Here is a 12,550-nt window from a genome sequence, read left to right as displayed (position 1 = left end):
CAAAAATTTAATTAAACACTAAACTTAAAAGATCTGGGAAGGGGAGAAAAATAGGGAACCAAGTCTTTTCTTGTTTTCTAAGAGAGGAATCTGACATAAGGAACAGCTCAGCACATGACTACTGCAAAAGACATAAGAGCAAGAGTTTTATGTACTGATTAAATTAAATTCAAACCTAAGATCCTGCTTCCCTCACCCCCCAGAGATTTATACAAGAGAACTGAAGGAAAAGAAAGAGTAAAGCAAAATTAGCTTTCAAATTTTCCTAGTTTCCTATATCCCCTTAACTTAGGAATAATAAAGAGACAGAAGAGAGGCCCATATCTACTGCAGATGAACCTTCTTACTCAAAAAGAAAAAATTTTTAAACAGATTTTTCCCTAGTGAAACAGAAGGAGTTTTTCATAAAGGGAGGATTTTGAAAGATATTGAGATTATTTTTGATAGATTTCTTTAATACACATTTGAAAGAGTTTGAAATTTTAAAAAATAACTTAAGATGTTGAAGAACTCACTGTTAGGATTGGTATTGGATGCAAACGAGATGCTCTCTTTAAAAATGTTTGTATCTGTCTCTGTTCTACATTATTAAATTCTAGCGATACATACAAGCTCTTTTCCTTTTTTCCTACTCAAGGCAGGAAGATTCAGCTAAAATCTACTAAACTCTGGGTCTAAACACCCAAATGAAAACCAGGGAGAGGTGGGGACCGCTTTCCAGACTTTTGGTATTCTGTGAAGAAAATGTAGGAAATTAGTCATGTTTGAAATTGTTTGTTTGTTTTGCTTGGTCTTAATTTTTGCTTTCCGTGCGAGTGTTTGGCCACACACCACTGCTTATGGAGAGCTGACTAATTTCTCACCTCTTTTCCTTTCCATTACATTCTGGAAATTCTGTAGAAATAGAATTCGATTGAGAGATTTTTAGCAAAAAGCCCTCTTCCTTTTCGTGTCAATGCCAAGAATTCTTCTCTTTTTATTTCACAAGTCTCAGAAGTTTCATTTTGCACCACTTACAGTCAAAATATAAAACTCCAAAGAGTGGAAGAGAAAGATAACTTTTTCACCCAGGTAACAATGCTTGTATCCCTAGCTAGCTTTCTCTGGCTGTTGTAGCCACATCCTCAAAGCTGTGTTTCTGGTCAGAGGCACAAGTAACAATGCTCGTTTATAGATAAGTCCGCGAAGGTGTGAAGGAGGCCACAGTGTCTGTCTGCAGGAACGTGTCAAGTGTGGATTTCAATGGGTTTTGAAATGTTTGCGCTGTAGGTGGGAGCCTGCAGGCACATAGACCCTTTGAAAGGCATCTTTGCAATTCCCCATTTCCAATATGCATCCAAATTACTGAATTTAAACTTCTGAATAGAGACCTCATGCTGGATTTGGGACTTGCCCCTCCTCACCCCACCTCACTCATCTTCCAGAAAAGATGTTGGCTTCCTGCCTTCCTCTGACTCTTTCTAGCTTCAACTCCCCAAGCAGGGTCTTTCCTGTCAAGCCCCGAAGGTCAGGATTGAAAAATTGAGTTTGTGAAAATGACTGAATGTAAATAAGACAGTGAAGGAAATAAAGATGGTGGACAGGAGAAAGGAAGTTCAGGGCTGGAGAAGGGTAGCTCTTCCCACCACCTGCTAGCCTGTGTTTCTTTACATATACCTTAAAGGCTTTTCTCCTGCACAGGTTGTTGTCCAGATTTTGCTTCTTCAGACTCCCCATCTGGAAAAACGGCAGCACTGCGGAGACGGCCGGATAGATATGAGGAATCAGACAACTCTGGCCAAAATTATTAAAGCCATGCCCAAGACCCTGGAACCTTTGCTTTCCTTCAGGCCACTGCTGAAGAAATCCCTCCCCAACCCAACCTTGTTCTTGTGGGAGCAAGGGGGGGGCGGGGTGCTGATCAAGAGTGCTAAGCCCCCAGGGTGAAGGGTAGAGGAGGTGGGGGAATGTGACTTTTCCTTTTTCTTGACAATTTTTCTTTTCCTTTTTCTGTCTTAAGTTAGGTTCCTGCTTCCATGATCAGACTCCACTGTATAGATCTGTAATAAGCAACAAGATGTCATCAACTCCTAATCATTTCCCCTGACCGGGACAAACTGGGCAATCTTCCTCAGGTCTCTGAAACTTCCAACAGGTGGCCTTCCTGGCCCTCTCGTTCCATGAACATTGGAAGTAATGCTTCTCACCGTCCCCTTTCAGACCCAAACAAACTGAAACACTACCCTATGTGAATGTATTGGCCCTAGAAGGGGAAGACATCCCAAACATTTTTAGAAACAATAAAAGGAAACCTTGGTTCGTTGGTGTATAAAGGAGAGTAGACCTTGGGGGCCGGGAGAGGGGTGAGCAGGGAATGGAGAGGAGAAAGGAAGGCTTGTCTGTGCCTGGAACAACTTGCCAGACTCTCCCTGCAGGAAGAGGACTTCTCTGTCTCTTTTCTACCAACATTTCCACCGATCTGAACATCCAGCTGGGCCTTCAAATCCTATACGTTTCCAAATTTGAAAAATTGTTACAGTTTATACTTGCTAAAGTAAACAAAGCCTAAACAAAACAAAGAAAAACTCAGTAAGCAAACTTTAGAAGCAGACTTGCCCTGAAGCAATAAAGTGAATTCAGCTTAAGACAGATACCTTTAACTAAGGGAAGGTAAGGGAAAAAGAAAAGGCCTCCCAAATCCATCTCTATCCCCACTTTCTTGATCTTCCTGTTAATGCATTGATTAGGATAATACTCCTAGGCTAATCAAACATCTGAAAAATGTCATCATTTCCAAATACCATTTTGGGAGTGCCCGCCCTCTAGATAGGAGAATTCTGCTATAGTATTCACTTATCCAGCAAATATTTACTGACAACCTGTGATGTGATGGGCATTGTTCGAGGCACTAGAAATGGAACAATGAACAAAACAGACAAAATTCTCAGTCTTCATGGCCCCTTACACTCTAGAAAGTTAGGAGATGAGGCATTGTTTTCATAGATGGTTGTTGGGAACATGGATGTTACTTCCTTATTGTACTAGCTTTTTTAATGCCTTTGGAAAGAGTTCAAACTGTTACAAGTTTACTAACTTTCTCTACCATTAAAAATAGTCTATAATACAAATTACATGCAGACGGATACCGGCCTTTTGCAGTCCTGGATCATCTCCCCAATCCAACATCCATTTTAGCCAATCTCCGTGCACCTCTTCCTCAAAAAGGCAATCATTTGCTGAGTTGTCTCTCCTCTGAGAGGCCCAGGCTGCTGGTCTGGCAAGAGTGGAGAGACCAGGGCATGACCCCACAACCAGACCCTTCCCCCTCCCCTCTGGCCTCAACAATCCTCTGGACAGGCATCTCCGCCAAGGCTGGGAGGTGGGGGGCTGCAAGCCATTGCAGGGCTGAACTCTCCATGAACCAGGAAAGGAAAGGGGTGGGAAGACAGAGCAGAGCCAGCAAGAACAGGCTAGGGAGGAGGCAAGGCTTCTGGGCAAACCTCTCTGGCTGAGTAAATATTGAGCCGCCTCATCTCCAAGGTGGGGGTTGAAATGGAGCTGTCAGGCCAGAGTAAACTGAAGGGAGCTTTGGGCCTCTGAGGAGCACAGAGCGCATGCTTTGTGTGCCTCCCTCCCTCCTAGGTTTCCCTCCAGGCAGAAAGGGCTGCAGAACTCAGGAATGCCTGGACCCAGGCCAGTGATCTTGAAAGCTTGAAGAAAATGGACTGGTGGGGTTGGGGGCATCGGGCGGGGGGGGGAGAAGGTTGGAGGAATTATTTTAATTTTGGGGGTGGGGAAGCATCATGTTGGATATACTCTAACTAGCCCAATAGAGTATATCCAACATGATGCTTCCCCACCCCCATCATATTGGGTGGATGAAGTTTAACATTCCTTCTTACCTATGTCTTCTTTTATCAACTCAGAGGATAGGATGAGTCAAGTTGCAGTGGGATAATTGAACTTGTATTAAAACCTGGGAAAACAGGTCCAGAGAGGTTATGTGACTTATGGAAGACACACAAGAGATCTTTGGTAGAGGAAACTCTGGTCTCCCAACCTTCTTCTCTAAAGTATTCATTTCTTTCCCAGTGAAGAGAATGACAATGAACAAGGGCCTAGAGGTCTGTCTTTGAGCTAAACTTGACAGCTGCTTCAGCCTCTCAGTTCTCCCAGATATGAACATTAAATAGTTTGTATTTCTAACTCCTGTCCCACCCAGGATTCACTCTGATTACATAAAACATTTAGAGAGCCAGAGTAATAGCAAAAGCTGAAGCACCTGAAATACTGTGGTTGAGTCATTCAAAGAGGGTCATGCGAGGAAATCCTTAAAGCCAGGACTGAATCATCAGGAAAAAATCTGGCACAACTGCAGGGGGTGCCATTCTCAAGGACTACATGAGAATATGCTACAGAGTTATGCAGTGAGGCTGTCTTGTCAAGAGCATGTCTCATTGCGATACTGTACTTACCATAAACCAGTATTCTATGGAACTACCCTGAACCCTTTCATTCGTAATTATTTTATTTCCTAGCAACGGGTTCCATGGTTACGGTACCAGGTGGGTCTGTAGGTGCAGCGCAGGAGGACCAAGGCTGGACAATGTCTGGTTCCATCATACCAAGACCAAGAACAACAGCTCAGTATAAAAAAATTAATAGAAAAATGTCTTATGTGAATACATAAAACAGAAAATCTTTGCTGAACACTGCCAAGCAGTGTTCTCAGTATTTCTCATATATCTCATTTATTCTTCAATATCTTCCATTTTATATCTGAGAAGCAGAAGCACAGGGAAATTGAATAACTGACATAAGCTCACTCAGGTAATAAGAGAGGGTCACATTGAAAACTAAGTTATACTTCAGAACCCTTGCTCTCCATCGCTCTAAACCAAGACTTCTTATCCATGCTCCCAATGGAGAAGGGAGGGGAGTAGTATAGGAAGTCCAGAATAACTCTTCCACAGGTAAGCTGCTGAGACCTGAAGGTAAGAAAGGGGGTCTCAACCAGACCCATTCGAGGTGTTCTTAGCTGCTAAGAAAGGAATCCCTTCTACTTGTCCTTAGCCCCATAACCTGTCGCTGGTCCCATAAACCAATTAGGAGTCAAACAAGATACAAAACATGAGTGTGAGAAGTGAGAATGTGCACATACCTCAAAGGGTCAAGATGTGCCCCGGAATAGATTAGGAACTATAGAAAAGGGAGCGGACATGTCCCTCTTGATAATGATAATTATTATGTAGCTCACATTTATTTATTAGGGACTACCCCAAGCATTTTACACATATTATTTAATCGCAAACATCAACTCTATGAAATAAGTAGTTATGATCCCCATTTTGTAGATAATGAAACTGGGCGCAGGTAATTAGGGAACCTACTTGCCCAAGGCCACAAGGCTGTGAGAAACAGGGCTGGAAGGATACGAACCCAGGCATTCTGGACATCTCCCCAATTCCTCATCCTTCCTCTCAGGCTCATCTGGATGTCCCTCATCGAAGTCATTTAGAGGTGCCCCTGGCCTCCCCATCTGAATCCTCTTCCACTACCCATCCCACCAACTCCTTTCCAGCAGCCCAGTGGTATTGGTGCAAGGAATGTTCATAACAAAGAAACCCACTTTAAAAGTAAGGAGATCTCTCTTGTCCAGGAGATCAAAGGACCTCACATTGGGAGAACAAACGCTAAAGGAAAAAGCAAATGAAAGAGGAAAAGTTCACACTTGGGGCTGAGAAACAGATGGTGCAGAAGATTGGGTGGAGTGGAGGCTTGACTGCCACCCCGCCCCCAGGCCTTGGGGGAGGGGTCAGGAGATGCTCCTCAGAAACCCTGACAAACTTTCAACCAGCCCTGAGAAGATTTCTACCTCCCATGAAGAATCAGGAAAAGAAATTTCTCTTAAGATTTTTACTTTCAAACGCAGGAGATTTTCTAGAGATCTAGTATATCAAGGTATAGGAGTAGCAGGCTTTCAAATTTTGCAGAAAATGTACTTTCAGATCCCCCGGCAAAATCCCTCTCACTGCCTCAAGGGCTGGAAGAGTCTGTGAGTGCAGCAGCCGGCATCTATTCTGCAAAGTTTAACAAAGACCATCATCTACTTAGTTCAATCGCAGCAAATTGTTTTCGTTTGGTTGGTTGGTTGTTTAACCATCTTCTCCTTTGTTGTTTATGATAAAGAAATACATAGTGATCTTTTTTTTCTCCAAATAAATGCTTTCTGGGTAGACCAATCCGGGGCCTCAGATTCAAAGTGGAATTTTAGGAGAGAACAAAGTAGGAAAAGGGTCAGTAGCTTCACATCTGAAGTGGCAAGAGGCTCAGATTTATTGTTGATTATTTTGAGTATACTTCTCTGTTAACAGAGAATTGATTTGCCCCTCACCATTCCCTGGGGGAGTCTGATGGTTCCTTTTGCTATGACCAAAAATCAAATGGGCAGCCTTCCCCTTTTCTCCTGTTTCTTCTGTCATGTCTCCCTCCACCGGGACCCGTCAGCCCCAGTACGAGGCCCAGCTCCACCATCCTTGTGGTCCTCCGATAACCACTGCTCCTCCCTGCTTTCTTGACCCTGGTCCAAAGTTGCTGGGTCCACAAATGCTCCAACCAGAAGGCTCTACCGGTCGGCTTACATCGAATTACTCCAAGCAAGGGAGTTTCCACAGACACTTGCTCTGTCCCCTCTTGTCAAGGTGACCCTTTTGGGGAAGTCAACGTTGGTGGCAATTTCAATTAAATACAGAAAAGCAGTTAATAGATTTTTTTTTTTTTTTTTTAAGACAGAGGGCAAGACAGCAGCCTCTGGAAAAGCTAGGCTTCCTCTTGCAACACACTTTTCTTCTCCAGCTGGACTGTGCAATTATTGATAACGTTGCCTCTCCTATAATGGCACCAATTTCATTAGGAAGAAAATGCTCAGCATTTCCTACACGCACTCTTAGTCCTTTTCGCCGCCTCTCTTTCTTTGAAAGGTCAAGAATTAAATAGATGGGATGGATAAGCGCCCCCCTTGGTCCTGCTGCCCCCCCCCCCACCAGCTGTCTTGGCTCAGGGGCATTTGGGCTCCCCGGTAACCGGAATCAATAAAGCAGGGGCCGAGAGCCTGCAGGCCCATGTCATCTCGAGGGCTCTGAGGGGTGAGTGAGCGGGGTGAGTGAGCGATGGAGGTTTGTTGGCCATGGCGGAGCTTCCTAAGCTCTGGTCCCCTGCCTCCGCTGACCAAAGGTTTGTCAGTGGGATAGTCAGAGGACAATAGCTGCCCCTGCGGGTGTGCTGTTGGGTTGTTTGGAAAACCCAAGGGCACTGTGAGGTAAAAAGGTCAGCACAGGATTAGGATCTACCTCTGCCTTCTCTGCCCACCCCATAGACCCTCCCCCAACTGATCCTTCCCCCAACCAATCTATCCTCCAATTTCCCCTCCCTAGGGCCACCTTCTTCTTCTCCGCATCCACCCCTATGCTGCTCTCCCCTTTTGGGGCTGAGGTCCAGCACCTGAGGCCTGGGATGTTCACCTTGAGCCTGGGTGGATGTCACTGAGCCAGGTAGATGGCATTTTGGAGGTGGGCCGGCTGTGGCCTAGTGTCTCAGGCTCTCTGGCTTCCAACCTTTCTACATTCCAGGTGGGTGCAAGGGTGCCGTGTTATGAGTGACTCATCCTCTGACTTCCTCTGAACAAGAACTGGTTGGGACAGGGACATTTACACAGCCTCCCCACTCGCTTCACCCCTTCAGCAAATATTTACTGAGGGCCCACTTTATGCCAGGCCCTGCACTGGGTGGGGTGGGGAGGAGCTGGGGAAATGGCGTAGAGAATCCCTCACCTTCTTCCACACTTCCTACTCCTTTTACACCTTTTTCTGTTTCTTCCCAACAGATCCGTTTGTCTCCTTTCCTGCCTTCCTTTCAGGGCTCTCTCCCAATTGTTTCTTCCCCACCGCCTTTTTCCTCCAGTTCTGTCCTGGTTCCTCCAATGAGGGGAAAACTGACATCAGTCACACTTGGAGGCTTAGGGCCCAGTTCTGCTTTGGATCCACTCTCTTCTTTCCAGCCCAACCAGCCTTGGCCAACTCTGTCCTCACCTCTCCCCTGGGCTCTTAGAGTATGAAGCCTCCTCTACCCTGAGGTGGAGGAGCAGAAGCAGGCGGGAAGAAAAGAAAACACAGATTTTATTGAAATGAGGTAGTTGAAGGTACAGAAAAAAATCCCGGCTTGCTTGGGGTTCAGGTTTCCAGAAACTTGGGTGGTGCTTCCACCATCTCCAAGGTTCAGAGAAATGCTTACTGCTGTTCGGAGCATTCACAGAACCTGGCCCTCCCTGCCCTTCCCCCTCTCCCCTCCCCCCAGGGTAGAGATGGGAGGAGGGTCCCAGATTTTCCAAGAGCAATAAATAGGGGAGGAACTGGTGGGGACATGCCTGCACCTTCCTGGTAGAGGCTTTCTGGGGACAAGCCTCAGAGGACATTCCAGAAGTCTTTGTAGTACCAAGTTCCAAAACACTTTGGTGGCTTAGAAGTGAGGTCGCTGGTAGGAAGAGGCAGGTTTCGGAAAACAACCTCTGCTGGTGGTGATAGTGCAATACAAATGTGCGAGAAGGGATTAATAAGGTTAGATTGCGGAGGGAGCTTTTTGGTCTGTCACAAGGCACCTGGTGCTATTGTAAGGTCTGTGGTGACTGGAGAAATTAAGCATTGGTGATATGGCTGCACCCAAATACTTCCCACACAAGAAACTTCTTTCTAGTCCTTCTCTGTCACGGGCACACAAGCGGGGAGATAGGATACAAGTGAGTGCATGAGGAGCGTCCTCGCAGTTCAAAGGCACTGAACTGAACAAACCAAAGCTGAGAAGGGCAAGCAGAATCTAGGGGGATGCAGCTTGCGCACCCCTCCTCCCCGCCCCCGTGCTAATCCCCAGATCAAAGGCGGAAGGAAGCTCTTCCCTCCACATTTGACAGGTTCCCTGTCGCCCACACCTCTGGTGCGATAGGGTGCCCGGCCATCAGCACCTTGCCCGGACCGGAGAAAAGTGTTTCCCCATTTCTCCCCAAAGCAGCTAAACTGGCGTACCCAGCCGCGGTGAAGCAGTAAAAGCCCAGGCCGGGGATAGGAAGAGCGGAGGAGAGGGCTGGACTGAGGCGCTGCGGAGCCCAGGAGCCCAGTCGGTTGGGAGGTTGAGTTCAGGAGGTGACGGAGCTGGGCGAGGCCTCCGGGGAGGTGCCTGTCGAATGATCGGAGGTGTTTCCAGCCGCCTCTTTGGGACAGCCTGGAGGGGCTGCGGGCACCAGGCCTCCCTCCCGCTCACGCTTCTTCTGCTTCATGCGCCGGTTCTGGAACCAAATCTTGACCTGCGTCTCGTTGAGCTCCAGGGTGGCGGCGATCTCCACCCTCCGGGCCCGACTCAGGTACTTGTTGAAATGGAACTCCTTCTCCAGCTCGGTCAGCTGCCGGGTGGTGAAATTGGTGCGGAGGCCGCCGGGCGCCCCTAAGCCCAGTTCCGACACCTTCGCTAGGGGCGGGGCAGAGAAGGGCCACGTCAGTTCTCTCAGCTCTTTCTCCTTCTCCTCCCCTCCTCCCGGGCCAGCTCTGCAGCCCCATTCACCATTCTGTCCAACTTCAGCAATCAAAAGTTCCCATAGATCACCAGGCGCCCACCCCCACCCCCGCCCAGGTGATCTCCAAATCTAGAGCAACATCCCGCCCCGCAGGCACTTCGGGTCCTGGGCCTGTGGTGGGCACACAGATCAGGAAGTGGGGGATCAGTGTGGAGACTTACCCTTAAGGATAACTCAGCACTCACTGGGAGACCCCACCCAGCCTGAAACGGGGCAGAATGCTCTTCCCTGCCTCTACCAGGGCGTCTCAGAGAGAGGAAGCTAGCTTGGGCTCAGAACACCTCAGTGCAGGCGAAGCACATCCGCTTTGGGCCCCCGGAGAGGGGGTGGCCACGCCTGAGCCCTACCTGTCTTGGGCGGGTTCCTCTTAACCTTCATCCAGTCGAAGGTCCGGGCTGTGGGAGTGCTGGGTTCAGACGGGCAGGGCGATTCCTTATCCTCGGAGAGGAGATCAGCATAGGCCGGTGCAAAGCTTGCGGTCTGCTCGTTCCCGTAAGGGGGCTGCGGCGGAGGGTACGGCCCCGGGCCCGCTCCACCCGTTCCATAGCCGTCGGACAAGCCCCCTAGCTGAGCCCCATAACTCGAAGGAGGAAAATAGCCTCCATCTCCTTCTGATTGACCCAGAGGGTAGTACTGAGAAGGCCCATAGCTGGGGCTGCAGGCTGCCGGGGCGTACCCCGAAGTCGCAGAGCCGGGGAAGGGCATTCCCAGTGCGGAAGGCGGCTGCTGGACGGGATAGCCTGAGTTCTGCTGGAGCGCGGGGCTGGGTAGTCCCCCGCCATAGCGGGTCTCGCCTGCGTAGCTGTCAACAGCCGGAGCCGAGGTGGGGGAGAAGGAAGTAGGGGCGTTGTGGGCGCTGTGGGCGCTGTGGGCGCTGTAGGCGCTGGGTCCCCGGTTACAGAGTGGGTACTCTAGGAAAGAGTTCATCCTATTATAGTCCATGCGTGGAGGCCGCAGGAAGGTCGGCCCGTTTTGGGGAGACACCCTCTTGCCCTACAACCTTTCGGTAGTATGTCACAGCGCTGAAGCTTGCGTCCATGGCCTGGCCCAGATCGCCTGGGCCAGCGCTCCCCCAGGAAAGAGGTAGGGAGTAGGGGTGGAGGGGCGCATGTGATCTCTCCCAGGCCAATGGGCGCTGCGGGCCAGAGTTTGGCAGCCCTAGCGCCCATCCATCACCCCCCAAGCATTAGCATGACAAAGACACTTCAATCACCGGCAGCCCATCCATCTGAGAGCGACGTGGAAGCGTCAAAAACATCTTTCTTCAAAGACTTTTGCAAAGAAGGGACCAGAGAGGGGGGAAGTTAGAGGAATATTCAAGACTTTCCTCCCTTCCCAACCCCCAAGGCCTTCAATAGGCTCCTGGGTTATTAGATTTGGACAAATTCAACCCAGCTGCCCCTTCACTCTTCCCACCCCCCCAAAGGAGCCTTCCCCCCAAGGCTGTAGACAGGGATGTAGGAAATTCAGCCTCCTTGCTTTGCCCCAAACTCTCACTCTCAGTTTCTTTCTCCCAGTTTGTCTTGGGGTGATGGGTTAGGACAGCCTGGTGAGGTATGTTATCCTCCGCCAAATGGATGACTGTGAAGGTAGAGGGTGCAAAAACACCTAAGGGTGTGAGGCAGGGTCTAGAATTTAAAGGGTGAATTCATTAAATGAGTGGTGGGAAACTGGCATGTCAGAGAGAAAGACAGGACAGAAATGTGGAGGGAGGATGAGAAACGCCCCATTTCTCTCTCCAGCTATCCGCATAAACGCTCTCTTCTCATTCACACATCCATTTCTCTCCCTCAGCCTCTCTTTATATTCCCTCTGTCTCAATCCATCTCTCCATTCGTCCATCTCTCTATATATTTATATTTGTTCCCTACCTATCCATCAACTCATCTCTCTAGATGTATTTATCCTCTCTCTAGCCATCCATAGCTGTAGCCGGCTCGCTCACTCAGACTCAAATAACTCCCTGTATCTCTCCAGAGAGCCATAATGAGCACCGAGCTAGGAGATGTTTACAAGTGAAGAGGAGGGAATTTTTATTCCTTTCCTGAAGTGTTTAAAACTTGTGTAGATCCTGCATTCTTTAGTCCTCGCCTAGCCCTCTCTGCCTCACCACCCTTCATCTCTTCCTCCATCCTCCAAAAGAATTCCAAGCCTCAAATCCATAAACTCAATACCAATTACATCTTAAAGATTACACAAATTTTCGATTAATTTTCTAGAATAGATCAAGAGAGCTTGCTCAAAGAATGTGATATTCAGTGTGGAGGTCCTGAAGCTCAGGAGTGAATTCTCACCCCTTTCCTCTCTTGTGTGTTTGTTGGGTCAGGGTTAGAGGAGAAGAAAACAGGCGTGCCTCCGTCACTCTCTTCAGACTGGGATGGAACTGGGAGAGAGTAGAGCCCATTGATTCTCCTCCTCTAGACTCTGAGGACAAGAGCTTGGCGCAATCCAACACCCACACTCATTTGTAACCTGTCAGGGTGTCTGTCTGGCTGGAGGCCTGGGGCCGGGGCTAGGGCAAGTCCAGGAGGGCAAGAGTTCAGGAAGGGATCTCTGTAAACAGCTGAGCTCAGGAGAGGAAGAGAAGCAGGTGGGACAGGTTCAGAGGGAAACCTCAAAACTTCTCAGATTTCCCTACCCCAAAAAAAGCAGTGCGAATACTCATTCCTCTGCGAGGAATTCCAAAATTGTCTCTTAGTCTCTTGTGTCTTTCCATCTCTCTGTTTCCCATTCCTCCTCATTCTGCCTGTCTACTATAGTCACTAGTCACCTCTCTTGATTTCTGTCTTTAGCACCAAAATCACTCTGCCTTTCTCTTCTCTCAATTACTGTGAGCCTCACTTAGCCCCCAACGGAAAAAGAGCTCAGAGCATTTCACAGGGCCCCTGCCTGCCCTTTCCTCTTCTCAGATGTTACTCTGCTTCAGACCAGGACAGGGAGGAGGACCAACTG

The 12,550-nt window shown here is 48.5% G+C and overlaps 1 protein-coding gene across 1 annotated transcript; it reads right to left on the bottom strand.

Annotated features, from left to right (window-relative positions):
- Positions 1-9,040: 9,040 nt before the first annotated feature.
- Positions 9,041-10,544, bottom strand: HOXB1 (homeobox B1). The gene is made up of 2 exons (XM_016164618.2): positions 9,946-10,544; positions 9,041-9,492 (listed from the first exon to the last, which is right to left on the bottom strand). Exons 1-2 carry the CDS (start codon positions 10,538-10,540, stop codon positions 9,164-9,166), a joined length of 924 nt encoding a protein of 307 aa, XP_016020104.2. The 5' UTR covers positions 10,541-10,544; the 3' UTR covers positions 9,041-9,163.
- Positions 10,545-12,550: the final 2,006 nt, after the last annotated feature.

Source organism: Rousettus aegyptiacus, unplaced genomic scaffold (genome assembly GCF_014176215.1).
Source record: "Rousettus aegyptiacus isolate mRouAeg1 unplaced genomic scaffold, mRouAeg1.p scaffold_m13_p_6, whole genome shotgun sequence".
Classification (NCBI taxonomy): Eukaryota; Metazoa; Chordata; class Mammalia; order Chiroptera; family Pteropodidae; genus Rousettus; species Rousettus aegyptiacus.
The sequence above is the reverse complement of the archived record's forward strand: the minus strand, read 5'-3'. Positions and strand labels throughout refer to the sequence as shown.